This window comes from Eurosta solidaginis, chromosome 4 (genome assembly GCF_040869045.1).
Source record: "Eurosta solidaginis isolate ZX-2024a chromosome 4, ASM4086904v1, whole genome shotgun sequence".
NCBI classification, from domain to species: Eukaryota; Metazoa; Arthropoda; class Insecta; order Diptera; family Tephritidae; genus Eurosta; species Eurosta solidaginis.
In genome coordinates this window covers 9,009,614-9,035,750 of record NC_090322.1, presented here as the reverse complement: position 1 = coordinate 9,035,750, position 26,137 = coordinate 9,009,614, and the positions used below count along the sequence as shown (strand labels likewise).

At 39.6% G+C, this 26,137-nt stretch overlaps 2 protein-coding genes across 6 annotated transcripts in view; one reads left to right on the top strand and one right to left on the bottom strand.

The window, feature by feature from the left end:
* Positions 1–26,137, bottom strand: part of Pi4KIIIalpha (phosphatidylinositol 4-kinase III alpha) — a 54,417-nt gene that overhangs the window by 7,123 nt on the left and 21,157 nt on the right. For 2 of the 4 annotated variants that reach the window (XM_067779979.1, XM_067779980.1), the window contains exons 2-7: positions 5,302–5,395; positions 4,990–5,203; positions 3,909–4,928; positions 2,726–2,785; positions 1,819–2,314; positions 63–1,037 (exon numbers count right to left, since the gene is read on the bottom strand). In XM_067779979.1, coding sequence (XP_067636080.1) covers positions 63–1,037; positions 1,819–2,314; positions 2,726–2,785; positions 3,909–4,928; positions 4,990–5,203; positions 5,302–5,385 — 2,849 coding nt within the window. In that variant the 5' untranslated portion in view covers positions 5,386–5,395. Of the gene's footprint in view, positions 1–62; positions 1,038–1,818; positions 2,315–2,725; positions 2,786–3,908; positions 4,929–4,989; positions 5,204–5,301; positions 5,468–26,137 lie in introns of all 4 variants that reach the window. The other 2 variants (XM_067779978.1, XM_067779982.1) reach the window with 2 other exon arrangements.
* Positions 12,512–15,279, top strand: LOC137247605 (uncharacterized). 2 transcript variants are annotated; one of them, XM_067778582.1, is made up of 8 exons: positions 12,512–12,642; positions 13,354–13,723; positions 13,788–13,962; positions 14,023–14,151; positions 14,213–14,299; positions 14,367–14,486; positions 14,543–14,677; positions 14,746–15,279. In XM_067778582.1, the coding sequence occupies exons 2-8, from the start codon at positions 13,434–13,436 to the stop codon at positions 15,136–15,138; spliced, it is 1,329 nt and encodes a 442-aa protein (XP_067634683.1). In that variant the 5' UTR covers positions 12,512–12,642; positions 13,354–13,433; the 3' UTR covers positions 15,139–15,279. The 2 variants fall into 2 exon arrangements, with proteins under 2 accessions (XP_067634683.1, XP_067634682.1); XM_067778581.1 differs by lacking the exon at positions 12,512–12,642 and having other exon boundaries at positions 13,089–13,723.

Sequence of the window (26,137 nt, the reverse complement as noted above, 5' to 3'; positions counted from 1 at the left end):
AAAAGTGGAAGAAAGAAAAAGTACTCCGCTGATACGTGATGAAGTATAAACATTTGGCTTACCACTTGACGCATTGCCAAATGCCGGATTTGTCCTTCTGCAATGCCATATCGCAGAGATAACTCAAAATTGATTCCAAACTCGGTTCCTCTGAATTTTCCACACGCAATGTTTCCAACCAATATACGCTCAACAGATAAGTGCATTGCGCAAATGTCAATTTGTTGATCGAAGCAGTCACATCGGCAGTCGGATGTTCCAACAGCAACAATATTTGACTACGCAACTCATTTAAGCTCACCGAATCACTTTTAATTGCCGATGTATAATTCAATTCACGCATGTCGGACTTGTGTGTCGTTTGCGAAATGAGTAAAGGCGATTTTGCTGCAATCTGTTGCACTCCTTGATACCAATCGGCTGGCCAGAGGCGAGCATTTGTAAAGCCCATAACCACACAATACACCCAGAAATCTTTGAATAATTTATGCAAACGCATACGTGGATTCTTGATTGGCGGTAGGCGACGCACCAAGACAGCAATTACTGGTATTAACATACCTAAATTGCCAGCACTGGAGCTAGCCTTCTGCGCACCTGGTGTATTGTTGTCATAGGATCGCTCGCCCTCCAGACCGATCTGTACAAAGAGTTCGAGCAGTTTGCCCAACAATTCGAGCATTTCTGAATCACCCTGTATGTTGGCCGCTATATTACCCAATGCATTAACCACTGCATCCGACACGTTGTTGAATTGTTTACGATGTTCCTGATCAGAAGTGTAAGCCAATGATGCCGATTGTACAGTGACACGTGAAAACATTTTCATTATCTCTTCGAAAACATGCGGTTCGCACTGAGAAATTATCATGCAGCCAAGTTGATCGACGATGAGCGCATTTTGCTCCGAGGGTACTTTGCAAAAGCGTTGTATGAAAAATTGTAAGATATTTTGTGTGGTCTTGGATGTGTCCTTGAGTGTGACGGCAACATGACCAAGCATGACAATTATATTGAGGCTGACCAGAGTTGATTCACTGTTGGAAGGTGCGAAAAAAAAACTAAATAATTTTCATTTCTGTTGTGTTGTATAACACTTTGCCAAGAAAAGGTTTTTCGCTAAAACAACAACAATAACGGGACAAAATCGGAAGGAAAGCCAATAAAACCAGTAAACACCTCTCACCCGTTATGCTCTATCTAGCCACAGTACCAACATTTCTGGACGTTAATAAGATGTTAAGGAAAAAGCGTCTGATTTTAAAGCACGGGGTCGAAGCACCGGAAATACCCGGCGTTATACCTGAGGCCTGTTACACAAAAATACAAGTCTTGTAATAAATGTAAATATGTTCTGTAAGATTTTTCTTTTCAGAAGAAATTTACTTGTATTACAAGACTTGTATATTTTTTGAAACGGGCCCCTCGTCACATCAGCAGTACATCTCAAAGCTTGCTAAGAAAACAACTGAACTTCGCTTTTGATTAAAGTGCGAAGTTTAGACACCTCTCTGCCAATCCTATAATTTTTGTCCACTTATATTTAACTAGGATCTCAGCTTTACGAGCCAAACAATTAGTTCTACACTGAAGAATAGAAATTAAAAGATGTAATATATGAAATACATAATACATTTCGAGCACAAAATTGCCTTAACGCATAATAGGATTCAAGGTTCGATTCGAGCTCAAGGCCAGAACAATAATTTTTATGATAGTTGTTTTTCTTTTTTTTTTTTAACTTTAATCCTTTATCAATAAGTTGAAAAAACAAAAACAATTGTTAACGCGTAATGTACAAATAAAATATCTACTCACGATTCGTGTTTTTCTGCTGTAAAGAGACGATTTGAAAGATTTGCCACCAATGCTGGCACACAATACTGATCCAAAGTATGTGCAGAACGCAATGCCATACTCAGATTCTCAATAGCTGCATCACGCAGAGCCTCAAAGGCAGCCTGACCTGAACGCATGCCAACGTGCTTTTCATTTTCCCCAAAAATATCCACAGTCGAGCGTGATTCACTATTTTGAACGATGATTTTAAATGGAAACAATTTTTCTTTCTCTTTCTTTTGTAGAGCAATCGTTTGCTGAGAGTAAGCATGAAGCTTAGCCAGAATGGGGCTGGGATCGACTAGAAAGTCGCGGAGATATGATATAGAAGTGCCGGCGATGTTTGGGAATTTTTTGGCCAACTTGCCAAGTCCCTCCAGGCAAACCATTAGAAGTGGCATGTGATCCAGGACAATTTTGTGACTCAGCACCGAATTGAGTTTTTGTGAAAGACGACCGCAAAGCTTGTCGGCTTCTAGAAAATGAATAAAGAAGTATAAAGCAGGAATATTAATAGTTTAGTAGGTAAATTTGATGGATAACAAACGAAATTAAGTGGATTTGACAAAACTGCAATCAAAAACAATAAATAAAAGATATGGATTGTTGAGGAAATGGTCTAATAAAAATGTTTGGGGAGACAAGCTCAACACCGCCATGATAATGCAAGGAGTGGAAATGAGCATGCCCAAATATTAGTGGTTGAATTGGAAAACGTCCGAACATCGGAGTAGTAGATTTTGGCTCTTAATTCTTTTAGCCAAGCGTGAACCGAAACAAGAGTTTAGTCGTTCTCTCGCTTAAATGATTGTTAAAAAAAATTAGCATGCGCAAAATGTTTTAGAAAACACATAGGACATAATAGAAACATTAAAAAAGTAACAACCTTTCCTCAATATAATTTTTAAGCCCAACTGCAATGAAGGTACATTGTACTCATCATCAACTGAAAAGAATAATTTAAAATATATAAAAATAATAATAAAATAGATAACAACAACTACAAAAAAAAAGAATTTTATCTTTAAAAGGTCCAATGTTTTCAAAACAAGGTCTTTTCTTTTTTTCTTGAAAATATTTTCTTATCGGCGCTTGATAAGGACACTGCAGGAAAGCAAGGTAAAATTCGTATCCAATCAGAAGAAATATAAGCTTAATAAGCGAACTTAGAGCCGGCTGATAGTTTGTTATATTTGTTGTTGCAAGGTCTCTAAAGGAACATTAACTGCCCAATTTCTGTATGCATCTAAGTTAGCCTCACAACACATAGTATCATACATAATAAGCGATATAGGGCCGACGCTGTTGTTGTTGTAGCGGTAAGGACACTCCCCGAAGACCTTGTGGAGTGTTATCGCTGTTGGTGGTCCTTTGCCGGATGCAAATCCGATATGTTCCGGTTATAAGCACCATAAAGCTACTAGCCCGGCCATCCCGGGAACGATTTGGTAGGACCACATGAAACCTTCTAGGCCATCGTGCCCTCCCACCCTCTAAAACCATCTGGAGTTCAGGGTCGCCAGAGCTTCGGCTGTTAATGAAACAGGATTCGCCACTGGTAGGTGAGGTTGACAATTGGGTTGGAGAAGCTATATACTGCGCTGGCAATCTCTTGAGAGGGTTGCGCTACGCAACCCCTCGAATCAATTTGGTATTTTTGTGGCGTCTTACGACAGGCATACCTACCGCAGGTATATTCTAAACCCCCTAACCCGCTTGGGCCGACGCTCGGTACTAATAATAATATTTATTATTTTAGTACGATATACTACCGAGCATTCCAAACTTTTCATGGCTAAAATACATTCCACGGGCTTTTCCAAACCATACCGGGGGCGACCCCGTTTTAAAAAAAAAATGTGTAATGTATTTTGATGTTCGATATGCTTTCACTTAAGTAGAGCTTCTGACAGGTAGGCCAGCATAGTACCTCGGTGCCACTACGGCCGCCAGCACAATGCGATAACTAGATAGTTTCAAATCCACACATAGGCCATAAGTTGCATATACTTATTTTCAAGAAAGTAAAAGCCTCATTTATCATTATAACCCACAAGAAGCACACTCACCTGTTTCGTCGCGTATCGCCCAAACAAGCAGATCCACACACGCAGCATTTGCCATAACGTTCACTTTGTATTTGTTAACGACTGGTATGCCATTCTCTTCACGTTTTTCCTTCTCTTGATCTTGCTGTTTATTCGCCAACTCCGTTTGACCATTCAAAAACAACCGCTTTACAAATTCTTGTACGTCTTTGGTAAAGGGTGTGGGCAAATCGATCTGATGTTGCAGAAGCTCACGCAACAAAGTTACCAAAACCAAGTTAAGTGTCTCCGAAAAGCTTTTATAACAATAACCTTTAATTTGATGTAAAGCGAAAATATCGCTCGCCTGTTCATCCAAATGTTCTAGCGTTTCTTTGGTTAGCAGTTTTTTGGCTACAGCAAAAATTGTTTGCAAATGTTGTATGGGAAATGGTGGCACAACGAATGTTTTCTTAGCTTTAGTTGGTGTCTCACACAAACGCATATTCGGAAATTGATTGAAACTAGAACCGGTCTTGGTAAAAAAGTATGTACGCGGATCATAGGGAACTGAGAAATACGTATGAAGTTGTGCACGTTGTGGATGTTTGTTGTGGTCATTAATAATTTGCAATTGACGCATACGCAATTCGCTGGAATCTTGACTCAAGCTGCCAGACATAGAACGTGGTATGATTGGACGAAATTGTGAGAAACAGGCAATACGTTCGCTTGAACAGAAACTACCGCCATCACGTGAGTTTTGTTTCACTACTGGCATTTCTTCGCGTGGAAATATACAACATAGTAATGGTGGATCTTGGCTGGCATAACGTCCCATGGAACGAGCCAAACCGAAAAGTAATGGTACGGTGGCTTTACACAAAATGATAGGCGGTGGTGCAGAACTGCTATCTTTGCTCGATTTGATAATGTTTGCTAAAGCGCTCAAGGTCTCCACTTGATTGAGTACGATTTCCTGGCGTAAATCTGGACACTTTGAGGCAATATCAGAGAGCAAAGTATTTAAACAGAAGCTAAATTTCTCCGCTGATGGTATGCCTATAAAAATGTGGGAAGATATTATAAAGGTTTTCGGAACATAAATCAAATAAACACCCACGATCAATTTTACTCCATTTAGCATCATCAACCCAAACGGCTTTTGGCAAACATTTTGCCAATCGTAATAAATATGGTACAATGCGTTCTTCATGTTGGCAGCCACTTTCCAAAAAATAAATACCCAAAGCGATTACCGCATCTTGTGCACGCGCGTCAAGACAAAATACTCCAGCTGCATTTTCTTGTGGGCAATACCGGAAGAGCGCTTGAACCTGAAAATCAATGGCAACCGGTAGAAAAAAAAGTAAAGCCAAGGAGTCAAAAAAATCGATTTTGCGCTATACAATGACCATGAAAATCAATTTTTTACCTTGTCCCAAGGTGTTGGATCAATGCGTGCCAGCACGCGTGCCAAACTCTGCACAGTTCGCTGATATGAAAATGCCTCCGCCATTACATCCGCGCTTTGGAAAATAAATTTTCTGAATTTGTTTACAAATTTTTAATATTTTTACAATACAATTTTCACTTCTTCACTGCCCGAATGCGAATAGATGTTGTCAGATATTAGTCATGGACAAGAAAAAGAAGAACAAAATAATGAAATGTCAAAGGAGCAACTGATAAGAACAGCTGTTGAGTTTACGGATGAAAATTGAAAAGGCAAGAGAATGATATTTTTTTAAACAGAAGTCGCTTCGCTGTAGCTGCCGTCGTGAATGTAATCAGCCTCAGCCTGATAAATATCAAAGAAATTAAAATTATAAGAAGGTTGAACTCGCTGCTTCAAAATTCAGCGAGAAAACAAAAATTTTCTGAAAGAGCAGGTTAGTGGAGTTCACCATACTCCAAGGCGAATTCATTACAGGTGGTGTTATCCCATCAGCTGATTGCTTCTTCTTGATAATTTTCCATACAAAGCCTCAAGGCGAATTCATTACAGGTGGTGTTATCCCATCAGCTGATTGCTTCTTCTTGATAATTTTCCATACAAAGCCTTGTACAACAAAATGTCAGTTAATCGAAATCTATGAAAATTTTCTTTTGACTTGACATTCATCTGCACGGCGAATTGATTGAATTCGCTTTGCCACCACCTGTTATAGATTCGCCTTGCAAAGCATTGTACAACAAAATGTCAGTTAATCGAAATCTATGAAAATTTTCTTTTGACTTGACATTCATCTGCACGGCGAATTGATTGAATTCGCTTTGCCACCACCTGTTATAGATTCGCCTTGCCATACTCTTTGGCTCGTCTTTCGCACCGCGCGGCGAAAACGAATTCTAAATGAATTTTCGTGATGTTTTCGTGTAGTTTGTTTTGGATTTGGTCGGTCGCGTAGTTTTTGGTTTTATTTAAATAATTATTTATCAGTGAATAATTATTTAAATAAGTTCTAAAGTGTTCTTAAAAAGTGAAGTGCTTTAAAGGATTAAAAAAAGAAATTGTGATTAAAAAGTGAAATAACAAAAGAAACTGTGAAGTGAAGTGCAAATTTAAGCAATGTCGGCCATTGCTGAAAATAATGAAAAGAAAAGAAATACGAGTAATTCTTTCAAAAATGAATTAATAAGTGGTGGTCGTTTAGTAAAATTAAAGTAATCAAAGTAAAAAACTGTTCTGAGTGAAATAAAGAAATATGAAATAGTGTAAATAATATCAAAAAGTGGTCTGAAAAAATATTTGTGAAATTTGTGTTGTGTTGTTGATTTAAATGTCGGCCATTGCTGAAAGATGTAGCAAAACAAAAATGTGCAAGAGGAAGAAGTGTGAAAGTGTGACAAAGAAAAAGAAGAAAAGAAGTGTTTGTATTTAATTTTGAAATAATTGCCAAAATAAGTGTTTATATTATATTTAAGTTGCATTAGTTGTATTTGAAAACTGTGCAACAATATATAAATAAGCAAGTGTTTTGGTTTCAATCAAACAAAATCAAAAGTGAATTGTGTATTAGTTGGTATAGTGAAGCAGTATGTAGCAAGGTCAACAGCCGAGAATATAGCAAAACAAAGACAAGTGATGTGTTTACAAACAAATAACATATTGCCAAAATACGAGTTTAATTATATTTAAGTTGCATTAGTTGTATTTGAAAGCTATGCAACAATATATATATAAGCAATTGTTTTGATTACATTTCCAACTTGTGTTTGTGTTGGATTGAGCTTGCTTTGTCTAATTGGCAACCTGCAACCTGCAACGGTATATCTGATTAAAGATAAGGAAAGATGCGCCAAAAATGATGACAACTTTAAAAAAAATTCCTAAGGAACTTTAATTGTTCGCCAAGAGTGAATGCGTTTAGGAGTGATTAAAAGTGCTAAAGTATTTTAATAAGAAAAAAAAAAACAGAAAATGCCAAGTGATAGAAGGTGCGTGGTTTTGGGATGCGGTCGTACATCCGTATCCGACCGCAAAGTGAAGTTCTTCCTTCATGCCGAAGAACATGAAGGAGCAGTGGTTTGCCCTACTTAAGGCTGCAGGAGCACCAAAACGTACTGGTGTACGTTTGCTGCCTTCACTTCCCGGAGGAAGCCTATGTAGATAGGCTTAATTACAATATTCTTGTATATAAAAGTGAATGTGTTGAGTGAAGTGATTACATACATAGTTGGGCACATTGCAATGTCAACCTTGGCCAAAAGGCAGAAAAGTGCTTGAAGCTTATGTTTATCTTTTGCTTGCTTCATCATTTTAAGTGAAGTTTACTTGACTTTTTGCTAAGGACGGCATTGCAAAAATTTTTTAAATTTTTAATTTAATTTTATTTTAATTTAATATTATTTTAATTTAATTTTTTTCATTTATTTTATTTGGTTCTACTTTACTTGATTTAATTTACTCATTTTATTAAATTCAATTTTATAATTTTTTATTAATTTTAGTTTACTTTGCTTAATTTTATTAGAATTTTTTGTTTGTTTATTTTTGTGCGAGTGAATGGTATCTTTAATATTAAATTGGATCAACCATACCCCATCTCATCACCCCCAACCTCCTATCCCTGGACCCTTAATCTGTTATCTACTGGCTAAACAGTTTTCGGGACTTTTTTGGGACTATTCCGGGACCTTTTTGAGACCCTTCCGAAAACATTTCTGAATGGTTTTCGGATCATTTGGGGATCCCAGCTCATTCAGTTCTTTTTTATTACAAAAATAAAATACGTTAGTCAGAAAATTTTTTTTTAACAGATAATGCTGATAAGCAGGCTAATACCAATTTCACACAGAAACTAATCAAATATATGACTATATTTTGAAAAAGCTACATATATTATATATATTTTCTTAGTGTTTTTCATATATGTAATACTCCTATATTGCTACAAAAGGCTAGGTACATTCCCAAATATCATAATGCCGATATATTCCTGTTTAAACGTTTTTATACTCAGTTGAGCAGAGCTCACAGAGTATATTAACTTTGATTGGATAACGGTCGTTTGTACAGGTATAAAGGAATCGAGATAGATATAGACTTCCAAACATCAAAATCATCAGTATCGAAAAAAATTTGGTTGAGCCGTGTCCGTCCGTCCGTCCGTCCACGATAACTTGAGTAAATTTTGAGGTTTCTTGATGAAATTTGGTATGTAGGTTCCTGGGCGCTTATCTCAGATCGCTATTTAAAATGAACGCAATCGCCCCATAACTACGCCCACTTTTTTGATATCGAAAATTTCGAAAAAACGAAAAAGTGGGATAATTCTTTACCAAAGTCGGATAAAGCGATGAAACTTGGAAGGTGGGCTGAAATTATGAATCAGAATAGAAAATTAGTAATATTTTTGACAATGGGCGTGGCACCGCCCACTTTTAAAAGAAGGTAATTTAAAAGTTTTGCAAGCTGTAATTTGGCAGTCGTTGAAGATATCATGATGAAATTTGGCAGGAACGTTACTCTTATTACTATATGTCTGCTTAATAAAAATTAGCAAAATCGGAGAACGACCACGCCCACTTTTAAAAAAAAAAATTTTTTTAATTCAAATTTTAAAAGAAAAGTTAATATCTTTACAGTAAATAAGTAAATGATGTCAACATTCAACTCCAGTAATGATATGGTGCAATAAAATACAAAAAAAGAAAATTTCAAAATGGGCGTGGCTCCGCCCTTTTTCATTTAATTTGTCTAGAATACTTTTAATGCAATGTAATGTAAAATAGGTGTGACATCTACCATATTAAGTAGAAGAAAATGAAAAAGTTCTGCAGGCCGAAATCAAAAGCCCTTGGAATCTTGACAGGAATACTGTTCGTGGTATTACATATATAAATAAATTAGCGGTACCCGAAAGATGATGTTCTGGGTCACCCTGGTGCACATTTTGGTCGATATCTCGAAAACGCCTTCACATCACTAAGGGTCACTCCCTTTTAAAACCCTCATTAGTACCTTCAATTTGATACTCATATCGTACAAACACATTCTAATGTCACCCCTGGTCCACCGTTATAGCGATATCTCGAAACGGCGTCCACCTATAGAACTAAGACCCACTAATTTTTAAAATACTCATTAACACCTTTCATTTGATACACAAGTCATACAAACACATTCCAGGGTTTCCATAGGTTCACTTTCCTACATGGTGATTTTCCCTCTTTTATCTCCAAAGCTCTCAGCTGAGTATGTAATGTTCGGTTACACCCGAACTTAGCCTTCCTTACTTGTTGTATTTGATTTCAAAATTTGATTTTTAAAAAAGTATTAGGAGACAATCAGTTTACAAATACTCGATAAGTATTGAACTGCACAATTCATTGCAGCATTTTTTAATTTTATGATGAATTTATTAACTATGTCATAATCTATTAGTGTGGGTGAAGATAGGTTTTATGAAAAGTACGGACACTAAGGAATCGTACAATTTCGTAAACCTATGAACATACGAAACCTAAACTAATTTTAAATTCTGTCTGTTGCCCTTAGTAATAGGTAATTTTTGCAATTTTAACGTTATGATGGAGAACCTCCATACAAATACATTGACCAAATATCACAGCGTAGAGCTTGTTGTATGGGATGTAGGCCAGATAACCGCCTTATTATTTACCTTGTACAACAAAATGTCAGTTAATCGAAATCTATGAAAATTTTCTATTGACTTGACATTCATCTACACGGCGAATTGATTGAATTCGCTTTGCCACCACTCCAGTCAATTTCTCCGAATGGGTAGCTCCAATCATGGTAGTCAAAAAAGCTTCAGGTAATATTCGTATCTTTGGTGACTATTCTACAGACCTCAACGCACAGCTTGAGCCTCACACATTTCCATTGCCACTACCAGACGAAATTTTTGTTAATTTCAATGGCTGTTCATATTTTTCTATAGTCGATTTAAACAATGCTTATATGCAAATAGAAGTAGACGAGGAAACAAAAAAACTTCTCGTAATCAACACACATCGCGGGTTATATACATTCAATCGTTTAGCACCAGGAGTTAAATCTGCACCCGGAACGTTTCGGCTTGTTATGGAATCATTACTTTGGGGACTCTCTGGAGTATTTCCCTATTTAGATGATGTTGTTGTAGCTACTAAAACTAAAGAAGAACGTTTTAAACTCCACAACATTACGGTAAATTTCAATGAACGTAAATTCTTTCAACAATCTTGTACGTATTTGGGATATCACATCGATCAGAAAGGCGTAAGGCCAGATAAGAATAAAATCAGCAAAATTTTGGAACTTCCACCACCGAAAGATGTCAGCGAATTAAGATCGTTTTTAGGTGCCATAAATTATTACGGAAAGTTTATCCGAGGGATGCGCGTTCTTAGGAACCCTTTGGATAACTTACTAAAAACGAATGCAAAGTGGAACTGGTCCACACAATGCCAGAATAACTTCGATAAATTTAAAACACTTCTTTCATCAGATCTCTTACTAACACACTACGATCCCAAACTGCCAATCAAGGTAGCAGCGGACGCTTCTAACGTGGGTCTAGGTGCATATATTTGTCACTTGTACGCAGATGGTAGTGAAAACGCAATCGCTGTTCCAGCCGAGGAACAGACACAGTCTCCGAATATAGAAATTCCTGTTAACGAATCATTAACAGCAGTTAGCAATGATACACCTACAGATGCTCGAGAGTCAACTACTGAACCACCTGCAGTTTCTCAAGAGTTAAGAAGATCAACGAGACGCAAGAGACCTCCAGCTTGGACTCCAGATTACCATCTAACTAAAAGAAAAAGGGATGTTGGCAACCCTTAATTGTAGATTAAATTCCGAAAATGTTCACTTGTCAAATGTATTTGTATAAGTATCTACTATTGTATTGTGCCGTTCATTTAAATATGTACGTGACATCGCTAACGTATAAATAAGTGTCAAAGGACATAACGTTACATATTCCTTTTTCTTTTGCCGAACATCCAACAACTGGTAATTAAATACGCGATTGAGCTACGGCTAACACCCGACAAACATAACATGGAGCAAAAATTAATAAATAAATAAATTTAACACAATTCGTCTTTAAGTAAGGATAGGTATAGTGTTCACTTTTGCACTCATTCAAATTTTTTGCACTTGGATAAAGTAGGAGCGGCGTTAAATACCGTTATTAGGTATTTTACTAAGATAAGGGGTTGACTTGGTATTTGCTATTCCAGCTATAATCAGTTTGTCCTAGTTCGCTGTGAAAAGTGGAAATATTAACCTTCATTTACAAAATGAAGCCGCGTAACAACAAAATGATTGCGGAGGTAGAAAAGCTGCTTCAACTAGGCAAGTATACACGGGTAGTTGCAAAACAACCTAAACTCTCCCAACCACAAGTGATGAAAGTGAAGAAATTTAAAAATTTGGCCACTCAGTATTGCAAAAATGACCGATCAAAGAAGATAAAGAGTAGGGAAGCGAAGCTTCTAGCACGTTCCTTAATGACCGGGAAAGCAAAAACAACAAAAGAGGCAGCGGAAAGTATTAACTGTGAAGCCAGTGTGGACTGGCCGGCATGCGCTTAAAGGAGTTGGTTGTTTTCCTGCAAAAAATGCCCAAGAAGCCTAAGCTTTCAGCAAAAAACCTATAAGCTCGCATAGCGTTTGCAGCACGTCACAAAAATTGGACTATTAATAACTGGAGACGCGTTCTATGGTCAGATGAATGCGTCTCCACTCATTCATTGAATGCAACAACCACGTGAAAATTTGAACCGATTTTTTGCTTATATCTTTTGACTGAAATAAAAATTTTGATTTTCGCTTTCGGATTCTTCGGAGGTCGAAACGCGTCTTTTGATACCACCTTTGATAGTTTTTGATAAAAATTAGGTGATGCACCGTTTTGTAAAACGTTACCAAAACTTTGAATTATATCGTGCTGAATATAACCAACCTCTTAGACCATGTGTAAAAATTTTTAAACAGATGTCGCTATATAGCCGGCGTCGTGAATGCAATCAGCCCGATAACTATACAACAGTGTTGCTGCTGAGAAAATTTCGGCAAGGAAATGCAGTAAAACAACAACGACGTATATTCGAAAATATGAACGAAGTTTTGATCTTATTTTTTTATTTCACACACAAAGGTTTGGTTCGCACAGTTTAGTGGAAAAACGGATCGGCAAAAGTGCTATTAACGGAACATAAAAAACGGATACAAATTAGTTTTGTGTCAGAATTTTTTACATTTTCGAATAAGTTTACGAATTTATGGCGAGCGAGGACGTATCAGCAGAAATGTAATTACCTTACAGGACATATTTATTTCGGCCCGTACCAGTTGTTATGCGGCAGTTACCCACCGACGTGTGCCGTACGTAAGGACGGTTGTCGTACGAAGCACGTTTGACCGAACTCTCAAGCCCGTAGGAATCAATGTGTGCGTCTGTGTACATGTACATAACATATTTGTGTGTGTATTGTTTACAGATAAGCACTGTTGCCATTGACCATTTTGTATGTATGCTTATGGAAACATCAACTTTTTCCAATTTAATTTTTGATATTGTAAAAGGCCGGAATACATATTAAATAAGTATAAATAGATTAAATATTTATAATCAGCACTTTTACATAATTATTTCGAATTATTTTCACAATTTTTCAAACTTTAATTAGGTGTTTTTGCATAAAACTGCAAACGGTCAAAAATTAGGGCACAAAAGTTTACTAGGCAACTCTGTCTAGTGAGAGAGCGATCAGCTGACACGTTCTTACGGAAAAAATCAAAATTGTTTTGATTTCTACGTTCCGGGCTACGTACGTACGGGCGTTGCACGTCGTTGAGTTTTCGTTTACATTGCACACTCATAAAATAGGTCGTGTCAGCTGACACGTTTTTGGTACGTACGTTGGTGAGTAACTGCCGCATTAAGCAACAAAAACAAACACTCCCGGATTTTGACAGTTTCGTTTGTACCCATATTTGACATATTACAATCACTTGACAGCTTACAAGCGTGTAATTTTTCTGCACACATTAAAATCTGATGTCGTTGTTCATACGTAAATAGCAAAGATTAAAGCGAAAATGCCTGGAAAATCTTGCTTTTTATGTAAAAGCACTTTCAACAATAAAGTTTCTATGTTTTCACCGCCAACTGATGCATATTTGAAGGGCGAGTGGGACACTGCTTGTGGAGCGGAAATACCACGATCCTCAAAACTATGTGCTAAGCACTTTACAAATAACGATTTCTCAAGGACCAATCCAAGACGTACACGCTTGCAACCAGATGCGGTACCATCTCTTCATCTTACGGCAAGTAAAGGTAGAAATGTATTGAATAGTATTGAACTCGGCATAATCAATAAAGATAAGTAAGTTTAAAATGTCATTCATATAGTTCTTGCAATTAATTAAGTTGATTCTTTACATTTGTAGCTACAAAAAGGCACGCGCCAAAAAGGAACAATTACTCTACTATGTAAGATTTGCCCGCAAACATCCACACATGCTTACATCAAAATATGCTGCGGTTAGACCTCTGTGGGCAAAATTAGCAAAAGCGTTGAATGAAAGAAAAGGTGTTCTGCGCACTCCAGAGAAATGGCGAGAGGTTACAAACAATATTATATCAAGTAGGTACAACGAACAACTTTACTATTTTCAATTCCAGAATTTGATAATATGGAGAAGTCAACTAAGATGCCGAGCGCGACAAGGGGGTTATAGCGGTGTACCGGAGTTTGATACATTTGCTTCGAATAACTATGGACTGGACTCGGTACAACCGAATTTCGGCGAAGTAGGCTATCCACAATTTCGATTTTGTTTATTTGCTTTTATTATACAACTACTTTAAATAGGACGCAACTCAAAAAATTAACAATGTGATCACATACAGTAAGCCTAAAGAAGTCAACAACAAAGACGAGCTGAATGCTGAAAAAGAAGTAGGTCCCAAAAGTTTTACTCTTTGTTTTATCTTTGCTATTCTAGTTTTTTTTTTAATAATTGAAGGAGTTTTTACCTGATGAACACGTGGAAGTTAAAGAAGAAATAATTTCCTCTGATGACGAATCTACATGCGAATCGCTTAAGTGTTTGACATATGTACCACAATATGCATCAAACGCGGAGGTAAAAAAACTTAATTTTTAAAGAAATCGGTACAATAAAAAAAAATGTATTTAAAGCAAAGCTTGGACCAGGAAGCGGAAACTAGTATCAAGACAGAAATTGATATTGAGGATAACGAGAAGATGCAACAACAGCAAAAGTCAAGTAAAAAAAATATCAAAACTGTAAACTCTGCAATATGGGGTTTGACGGTAATCAGTAAAATCTATTAATATTTTATTTATTGTATGTACAGCATTTATTAAATTTGTTTTTTTAGATTGATGAGCCATCCGGCAGTATACAAAAGAAGGGTGTTACTGTAACGCCACCATCTCAACTCCCAAAAGAAACGACTGCTCTTAAGGATGAAAGCGAAACTAACATGAATACTTCAGCAACTGACTCGGAGCATGAGATGTTTATCATGAAAGAAATTGCAAAATCGGCACCACAAGTAGCATCACCAACTCCACAAGACCCAAAAACTTCAGAAACAAACCGCCAACATACTCTCAATAAAATGTACACGACAGTTTTAAAAAGTATACAAAGGCGTGAAGAGCGTACAGACGGTGTTATGGAAGTATTAAAAAGTCTAACGGCTGCGGTAACACTACTGGCAGATAACGTTAAACGTTTGGAAGAAAAACTTACACGCAATGATCTATAACAAATATGTATGATAGTTTTAGAAATCGTATATGACTTTTTATCATTGTAGAACTTGCATAAATATGTATATAGAAGAAAGCGCTTCATGTATGTAAATGCATTTAATTCTGTTTCAATCCATAATACCAATAGCTTTCAACATCATGGTTTTCTTCAAAACTCAGCGCCCAAGCACAGTCGGATTCAAGCTTCTGAAGACCCCAAGTTGTTATAAAACCTGCACAATTCATACCTTCTCCAAGCCAATTAGTAACCTTCATCTACATGACGCAAATGCTTTCACAAATAAAAATGTGTATCACAAATAGGTTCAACAGTTGGGCTCTGGCGACTCCAATATTTTTCACGGATGAAGAAGGTGCAATGATCTTGAATTTTCAATGAGTTCATATGAAACCGTTTCCGATATGGTTGAGATAGAGTTCTAGCGGCGATAAGGAGACTCCTCGTCTGTTTTGAGAAGTGTTACCGATGTTGATGGTTGTTGTTGTTGTTGTTGTAGCAATGCTCGCCCAACGTAATAGCCGCGACCGATCACAAATTGTCATCAATATCCTCTAACGGGAGTCCAAGGAAACTTGCCGTTTCAACAGGGGTGGACCATAAGGAAAGGGGTGTTAGAGGCGTTGGTTCCACATCACAATTAAAGAGATGGTTGGTGTCATGTGGGGACACATTGCAAGCAGGGCATACATTTTGTATGTCGGGGTTGATTCTGGATAGGTAAGAGTTTAACCTGTTACAGTATCCAGAACGAAGTTGAGCAAGAGTGACACGCGTTTCCCTGGGGAGTATGCGTTCCTCTTCTGCGAGTTCTGGATATTTTTCTTCAAGTACTGGATTCACCGGGCAATTCCCGACATAAAGGTCCGACGCCTGTCTATGGAGTTCACCAAGGACCTGCTTGTGTTTTTCCGCTTCATACGGCAGGGTTCTCAGGTGCCGTATTTCCTCAAAATGCTTACGGAGATGACTCCTTAGGCCCCTAGGCGGTGCTGGTTCGTCAATCAGATGTCTGTTGGGATGCCCAGGTTTCTGGGTATTCAACAGAAACTGTTTGGTCAGCATCTCATTTCTCTCCCTGATAGGGAGTATTCTCGCCTCATTATGCAGATGGTGTAGCACGTAATCGGCTGGCTAATTGCTTTGTATGTGGTCAAGAGCGTTTCTTTATCTTTTCCCCAGGTACTGCCAGCAAGGGATTTGAGGATTTTATTACGGCTCTGAATTCTTGGAACAATTGCGGTTGCGTGCGCACCAAAATGTAGATCCTGATCAAACTTCACACCCAAGATTTTGGGGTGTAGGACAGTCTGTAGCGTAGTGCCATCGACGTGGATGTTCAATATGGTCGACATTTGGGGCGTCCATGTTGTAAATAAGGTCGCGGAAGATTTAGTCGGTGACAATGCCAGGTTTCGCGAGGCGAAAAAACTGGAGAGATCAGGGAGATAGCCGTTTATTTTATTGCATAGCTCATCGATCTTTGGGCCTGGGCCTGTGGCCATTATTGTGCAGTCATCGGCGTAGGAAACGATTGTGACTCCTTCCGGTGGTGAAGGTAGCTTAGATATGTAGAAATTAAACAAAAGCGGGGATAGGACACCACCCTGTGGCACCCCTTGTTTAATTCTCCTTTGTTTTGATGTTTCGTTTCTGAATTGCACCGATGCCTGCCGACCACCCTGATAATTTGCGGTCCACCTTTTAAGATATGGGGGAAGGGTGGACCCTTCCAGGTCTTGCAGTAACGAGCCATGGTTGACCGTATCAAAAGCTTTTGATAGGTCTAACGCTACGAGTACTGTTCTATGGTGGGGATATTGATTCAAACCGCAATTTATCTGGGTGCTAATGACATTTAGCGCGGAGGTAGTGCTATGGAGTTTTCTGAAGCCATGCTGATGATGGGCTAGCTGCAAATGTGCTTGGAAATAAGGGAGCAAAATGGCTTCAAGCGTCTTTGCCACTGGCGATAGGAGAGATATCGGACGATATGACTCACCTACGTTAGCTGGTTTCCCAGGCTTTAGTAGCGGGACCACCTTGGCCATTTTCCATTTCTCGGGTATGACAAAGGTGGAAAGAGACAGGTTGAAGACATGCGCTAAATATTTGAAACCCTCTTTCCCTAGGTTTTTAAGCATCGGCATGGCTATGCCGTCTGGGCCCACTGCTTTGGATGGTTTAGCGCGACCAATGGCGTCCTCAACCTCTATAGCGGTGATGGTAATTGGTGACGCTCTGAGTTTGTGTTTATGTGCGTGTCTATTGGCTCTCCGTCTATCTTTGTCGACCGTAGGATGCATTATATATTGTCGGCAGAAAGCGCTCGCGCATTTCTTCGCATCCGACAGCACCTTATCGCCAAAGGCGATGGAAACTTTGTCTTTGTGCTTAGTCGGATTCGATAGGGACTTTACGGTGGACCAAAGTTTACCTACACCGGTAGAGAGGTTACAACCTCTTAGGTGCTCTTCCCATTTCGCCCGCTTGTGTTCGTCCACAAGCAATCTGATGCGTTGGTTTATATCCCTTATTTGGGGGTCGCCTGGATCAAGCTGTCTTATAAGGTCGCGTTCCCTCGCTCGCGGCCTCCGCCGGGAAGTGGGGCCGGATTTCGGGAATTCTCCCGGCGGGAATGAAATGTGCCGAGGCGGATTCAATGACCTTACGGAAGGCACGCTCCCCTTGGCGGGCATCAGTGGGGATAGGGAGGGCAGCAAAGCTGCTGTCTGTTGCAGATTTATATTCTTCCCACTTTCCTTTTTTGAAGTTTATGAAAGTGCGTTTTTCGGTGACGATGAAGTCGGCGGTACGCTCGAACGAAATAAGTATGGGCAGGTGGTCGGATGCCAATGTTACCATCGGCTGCCAGTTGACGCAGTTTACGAGTTCTGCGCTCACGATTGAGATATCTGGCGAGCTATGACAGCTTCCTACCATACGTGTGGGGGCGTCTCCGTTTATTGTGCAGAACGTCGTTTCGTCTATTTGATCCGCCAACATCTCACCCCTACTGTCCGCCCGCAAGTTTGAATGCCATAGGTCGTGATGGGCATTGAAATCGCCTAAGATAATGCGATTGTTGCCAGTGAGTAAGGCCTCGATATTAGGGCGGTATCCACTGGGGCAACAGGTGACAGGAGGGATGTAGATGTTGATGATTTCTAGATTTGCATCGCCTGACCGGACAGATAGGCCTTGACGTTCTAAGACATTGTCACTGCGGTCGATGCCAGGATCAAATATATGATATTGGACAGAGTGGTGTATAATAAACGCGAGGCCGCCTCCATTTCCGCTCTCGCGGTCTTTCCTGTGGACATTATAACCAGAGCAGGTCTGCAATGCAGATCTTGCTGTGAGTTTAGTCTCTTGAATCGCAACAATGCGGATGTTGTGCCGCTTCATGAAATCGACTATCTCCGTAATCTTCCCAGTTAGTCCATTACAGTTGAACTGCAGAATTCTGAAGTGCATGAGGGGTGACGCCGCCGCTCTAGGGGTAAGTGAGGGGTGACTACGCCTAGGTTGTGGAAGGCCAGGACGCAATTGCTGTTGTGGTCTTGGGACTGGGCGCCCTTGGGCAAGCATTGGGGTACCCGGATGATTTGGGTTTGCGACCTGGCAACATGGCGCGATGAAACCCGTCGGGGGGTTGCCGTCGCGGAGACCAGAACATCTAGGAAAGTGGCCCCACCCAAGGCAGGAGCTGCATTGAGCGGATGTCGCAAACCTATATATTCTGTGCTGGCAGACGGTGCAAACGGAGGCAGGGACTAAGAGTCTGTTTCCCTGACCTGCACGATTGCTGCCAGAAAAGAGGGGGGGAGAAGAAGACGGGGGCAGGGGCTGATGCTCAGCATTGCAACCAGCTCTACTACGAAGGTAGTAGTTATGAGTGGTATCAGCTGTTTGAGTTGTTGGCGCCGTAAGGCGCGAGCAGCAGCGGGTACTTGTTGTGGCTTGCTGAGCAGCGAAGCTGCTGGAAGGTAGTGGGGATACGCTTAGGCGTAGACTACGGGACGCCCTTGGGCGTGAGCAGCAAGAAGCCACAAAAGATTTATAAAAGTTACGTGGACGTCGGGTTTTGGGATCAAGCCCAGAACAACCTGTTCGATGCAACCATCCCTTGCACGAGACACACTGAACAGAGTATGACCATCCTAAAAAGATTCTTTTCTGGCAAATGCAGCAAAACCATTTCTCATGACCGGGGTCAGGAGACGGACCCGGATTGGGTTCGATACCTTCCCGGAGTAAGAGAATATGTAGCAGTCCTGCTGCAAGGAGCTGCTGGGAGGATGACAATTTGTGAGACGGACGAAACAAATTAAATGGGGTCATCAAATTAAATTGATGGTCCTTTGGGGTTGTGTAGCGCAACCCTTCAAATTGTTGCCAGCGCAATTTATAGCTTCTCCAACACAAGTGTCATACACACCTACCTGTGACGAATCCATAGACCAATTATGTCGACCCCAAGATCGTACAGGAAGGCAGGGCTTGGATGACACAGAAGATTATATATGGGCAACCCATATCATTCCCGAGATGATCAGGCTAGTATATTAATGGTGCTATTTTCCGCAATGTACCGAATCAATTTCCGACGAAAAACTCTCAACATAACACTCCCCAAAACCTTAAGGGAGTGTCTTTAGCGCCAGAGATTACAGTTGTCAGGGCAGTAGCATTTGACCACCTACCTAAATTCCTCTCAATTGATTGATCAGCCGATTTCATTATCAGAAAGGCGAACTCGCCTATTATTACTCATGACCAAGCCGCACGTTTTTTCCAATCGGCTTATGTTTGCTTGATACCAATTGATAAATAACGGAAATACACCAAAATTTGTGAGTGGTCGTGCCCATTGAATGGGGCGAAGCACTGTTAATACAACAACAACAACAACCCTAAAATTCCCTAGCTCCACTTGTAATTTTAGCAAAAAATCGTGATGTAGTGCGATGTATCAACCTAAAAATCAAATCAACCCAAACAAAGGAGTCATCATCCCCCAATGAACCAGTGAAATATCCAACCAATGGGAATTACATCGAGCAATACCGTTCTCTCAGCCTGTATTGAAGACATTTTAAACCGGTGCCCTTTTTTTGTTTTATAGCGTGCTAAGCGCAGGACTACAAAATAGTGGACGGTAAGCTATCAATAGAAGAGTTCAAAAAGAAATGAGTATGATATTCCCTCCAGTTTTTTCTTCGCCACGAAGTCTTTAATTCGCAAAGCTCACTTGAAGATTGGAAGGTAATAGTCTAGTTGAGGGGTCGACTGCTAATACGCTACCAAAAATATCGAGAGAGGTGTCAAACGACGCGTCTTGACATCAGTATTAATAATCCGAAGGCGGAAAATAAAAAGATATTAACAAAAAACCGAAAAAAGACCCGTGGGTACCTCCGAAACCGGAGGTGGGATCCATAGTATTTTTGCGCAGAACAATTTTCTGCGTTGGCGGCCTTCGGCCGCGCTTATAAATAATAACCCTGAGCTACGCCATGCCAAGTCCAGGTGTGTGGTATAACCGTGGCTACAGCCACGGTGATGCACAATTTTTTTGTGGGTACAACATAACAACAACCACATAAAAATGGCCAACTTCAACTGCAAATATCTCCGGACAGAGATAAAATTTCCACCTTCGAATTATTGTTCTCGAGATTAATACGCGTCTTTTGACATCTCTCTCGATATTTTTGGTAGCGTATTAGCACTCGACCCCTCAACTAGACTATTACCGATTGGAATATACATTGTAAAAGTTGTTAAAGAACCAGAAACGTTTCAAGTTGGAAAATATATGAAAATAAATATTCTCGCTTAGCATAGCTTATAACGACCATAGTACATACACTATGGAGCAAAAGTGAACACTTAAGAATCAATTTTGCAGGTTATGTCATACACAAAACGTAGTGTTATAATATGACAGAAATCAACCAGGTTATTAGCGTTGTCATTGTTTTTGGAGTGTTGGCAACCCTTAATGGTAGATTAAATTCCGAAAATGTTCACTTGTCAAATGTATTTGTATAAGTATCTACTATTGTATTGTGCCGTTCATTTAAATATGTATGTGACATCGCTAATGTATTGTAACGAATGTTAGTAGCACTGAGCAATACTATCGTCTCTAAGCCGATGCTAACCAGCGACGTGAATGCACATCAATAATTCAATCATTATGTATCTACATAAACGAATAAATAATTGCGTCTACACATATGTACGTATACGAACATCGGAGCGGCAATGCACAAATACATGCATATATCTTATCTGAGTTGTCACAAGAGAGAGCAATAATTTGTGCACGTAGTTGTGGCTGGCGATTTTGTAGCCGAAACTAACTGGTAACTTCTGGAAATAGAAGAGCCTAGATGTATGCAGCGTAAACTATAAAAGTGGCGCAGGCGAGTAAGAAGTAATTCAGTTTGATTTGAGTTGTCAAGCAGTTACGACTAAGACGATATCTAGCGAGCAATAGCAGTATTATTTTGAAAGTCAGTTTCATTTAAGCTATCAGTTTGGTTATTAAGCTATTCGTTGCACAGTTTGAGTGTTATTGTGAAGTATTTTAATAAAGGCCATCTTTTTCCATTATTCAATATTGGAGTTATTTATTCAACAGTTTAGCGATACGAACCTAGCAAAAGGGCAAATAAGAAGATTTGCAGCAAATTCGTTACAATTGGTGTCAGAAGTGGGATTGTTGAATAAATAACTCCAATATTGAATAATGGAAAAAGATGGCCTTTATTAAAATACTTCACAATAACACTCAAACTGTGCAACGAATAGCTTAATAACCAAACTGATAGCTTAAATGAAACTGACTTTCAAAATAATACTGCTATTGCTCGCTAGATATCGTCTTAGTCGTAACTGCTTGACAACTCAAATCAAACTGAATTACTTCTTACTCGCCTGCGCCACTTTTATAGTTTACGCTGCATACATCTAGGCTCTTCTATTTCCAGAAGTTACTAGTTAGTTTCGGCTACAAAATCGCCAGCCACAACTACGTGCACAAATTATTGCTCTCTCTTGTGACAACTCAGATAAGATATATGCATGTATTTGTGCATTGCCGCTCCGATGTTCGTATACGTACATATGTGTAGACGCAATTATTTATTCGTTTATGTAGATACATAATGATTGAATTATTGATGTGCATTCACGTCGCTGGTTAGCATCGGCTTAGAGACGATAGTATTGCTCAGTGCTACTAACATTCGTTACACTGCCCTCCACCTAAGTCTGATCGTCCCGATCAGACAAATCTCTCAATCTAAACGCTGCTAGCATCGCCAAATGTACCACCCATCTATTTCGTGATTTCCCAATTGCTTGTATGCGGTAGATGATATCACTTATCTTCTTCACAACCTTGTACGGGCCTTCTCAACTGCACCGAAATTTGGATGGAACACCTTTCCGCCGGTGAGGGTTGTATAACAGTACCAAATTTCCCTCCCGGAAACCTTGCGAATTATTTTCCTTGTCGTACCTGTGTTTCATCTTACTACTCATTATCCTCGGCCGTTCTTTCACACTCTGTTGTTTGGTCAATGAACCACTTCGTAGAGCTTGCGCTGGACGGATTTGCTTTGCATAATCGGTATCGTTCCCACATTTCACAACAGTAGTGCGCTCCGGCTTGAAACTACCCTCGCATTCTTTCTGCAAAATTCTTGCAGTCGTTTTAGTGCGTCCATTAGGGTTTGTCAATGCCGGTGTTTTTCTCGCAGGTACTTTTGATTTCGCTTTGTTTGGCCCATTCGTTTCATCAACCTTTACCTTTGACTTTCGTGGCCTTTGTCGACTTTTCTCCACCAGTACTCGATTACTGCTGAAACCTTTTTCCAAACTAAAGTTAAGTGGTATGTCCTGGTTCTTATAGCGCATAATTTTTCTCCGCATATCGATCCTGACGTCATGGTCAACCAAGAAGTCCACTCCCAATATGACTTCTTTAACGATCTCCGCCACAACGAATTTGTGTAGAACCATGACTTTTCCAATTAATACCTCACATACTACTTCTCCCTGGACTTGGTTATATTCGCCTGTGACCGTACGCAACCTCGCTCCAGGTAATGACTTTACTCTCTTGTAGACCAAATCAGATCGAATCAAGGAATTGATGTGGACGAGTTTGTCTTTTATCCTGATGGGGACGAAACAACAACAAAAATTGAAGAGAAAAACGAAACATCGCAGACAGTTACGAGCACAGACTTGAACATGATATTGGCTGCAATATCTGCACAAACATCGACAGTAGCATCAATGTCGTCGCAATTGGCATCCCAACTGGAAGCGCAAGAGGCACGTATAACAGAAATGTCACCACAAATATCCACAAATATGTCATCACAACTAGAAGAACAGAAAACGTATATGGTATCTCAGCTGGAATCGCAGGAGAACCGTATAACAGCGAAGATTGAAGCACAAGAGGCACGGATATCCGAAATGTCGGCTCAAATTTCAGCACAGTTATCATCGCAAATCTCTGCTCAACTGGAAGAGCAAGAAGGACGTATTTCCTCGAAGTTGGAGGCGCAAGATACAAAAATTTTGCAGTTTGAAGAAAAAATCGAGGCCGAGGTGGATGCTTTGAGAGGACGTATCGAGCAGTTGCAACTGAATCGCCCAGCAGTCTCAACTAGTAATTCAAAGGTGGCGGTGCGACACCTCCCAGTTGAAAAGGTTGGCAGCATCCCTTAATTGTGGCAAAACAAGTCTGAAATTACAGAAGGGTTGGAGAAACTGATTGAATTATTGATGTGCATTCACGTCGCTGGTTAGCATCGGCTTAGAGACGATAGTATTGCTCAGTGCTACTAACATTCGTTACAGTATAAATAAGTGTCAAAGGACATAACGTTACATATTCCCTTGACCATTGTACAGGTCTACCTACAGGTAAACCTGTACAATGCCCTTGACTTTTGCCGAACATCCAACAACTGGTAATTAAATACGCGATTGAGCTACGGCTAACACCCGACAAACATAACAGTGGCGACGACAAAATGGCAAACCCATTGGAGCAAGTGGTAGCAACACTTCTGGCGCGGCAACAAGAACCGCAGATCAACAAAAACAACTATTGGAGCGGTTGATCGCTGCAACATTTCCAAATGAGCAAAATGGTAGGAATGCAACACAAAGCACAACGGGCAGTTCCGAGGCTATTATGGAAACAATTTCGAAAGGTATTCGTGAATTTTGCTATGATGCGGAAGAAGGACAAACCTTTGCCAAATGGTATATGCGCTATGAAGATAACTTCACAGTTGATGCTGCATTATTAGATGATGCTGCTAAGGTACGTTTGCTTTTACGCAAGGTAAGCACAAATGTGTTCGATAAATACCGGGACTACATTTTGCCTGCACAGCCACGCGATTTAAATTTTGAAGACACAATTGCTACATTAAAAAAATTGTTTGGTAAGAAGGAATCACAATTTAGTACGAGAGTAAAATGTATGCGAAATGTGCGCGAAGAAAATGAAGACATTGTGACCTATGCAGCTCGAGTAAATAGGTTATGTGAAAATTTCTCGCTACAGAATTACACGGCTGATAATTTTAAATGCTTGATGTTCGTTCAGGGTATTCAATCGACACGTGATGAAGATATTCGCGCTCGACTTTTAAGTATGCTCGACTCTGAAACTGTAGATAGACCACTAACACTAGATAATTTAGTCGCGGAAATTCAGCGTATTAGAAATTTGAAAAGTGATGCGGTCGTAGCTGAACAGCAATCCAAGGTTCAAGCAGTTTCACAAGCTCAGCATAAACAAAGTAAATTACCTAGCAAGTCAACTCCAAGTAGACCTTGTTGGCAATGCGGAGGTATGCATTGCGTGCGTGATTGTACTTTCAGTAACCATAAATGTACTCAATGCGGTAAAGTCGGACATACAGAAGGTTATTGCACGTGCTTTTCGGAAAGTAAAACGAAAAATGCTAGTACGAAGAAAAAGCATAAGAAAACGCGTAAGGCAAGGTGCACACGAGGCTACGCGTCATAGACGCTGCAAGCGAAATTTGTACGCTTTGATGCCGAACACATGTATTTGAATGGAGAGCTGCATACGAGGCATCAGCTGCATGAAATTTTCGTGTAGCTGGGCGTACAGCAATGTTGGTCGCTAGGCGTCAATACGCCTAGAAAAGAGCAAGAAGAAGATGTTTGTTTACAATTTTTCGTTTGCAAACTTGTGTGCTGTGCTTCTGTTGCTATAATTATATATTGAATTTATTTCATATAAAAAAATATAAAATGGTCGACGCGACTAAATTCGTTCAATTGGTTGAGAATTATCCTTCCCTATACAAAAATAATTTAGCAGAATATTCGAGGAAAGATGTTACAGAAAGAGCCTGGGCAGCAATTGGTGTGGAAATGAATTGTTCAGGTGTGTAGGTTTTGGATTTCTTTTTATAAATAAAAACAAAGAATATGTCTAAATAGATCTAAATTTATTACGCTCTTCCTTACAGTGCCTGATTGCAAAGAAAAGTGGATGAACTTGCCAAATGGCTTTGTAAGAAGTCTCAAGCCATCTCCTAGTGGATCTTCTACTAAAGCGAAGAGGCCTTACTATTTGCACGACATCATGCAATTCGTTCTTCCATATGTAAAACCAGTGCATCATTCTGAAAATACCAGCAACATTATAATATCAGAAATGGAAGAACAATATTTGGATGAAATTGAAAATGGATCAATTGTTGACGACAACTACAGCGATTGTGCCCCCACGAAGACAGGGTCTTTGATCTGCAACAACCTAGAATCACATCCAGCCAAAGAAAGCAATTTTGAACCAACATTTAGTGCCAAGAAAAGAAAGAAAACAGCCGAGATGAAGTCGATGTGGCGGTGCTAAATTACCTTAAAACAAAAAAGGGAAATACAACTTCGGAAGATCCAAAAAAAATGTT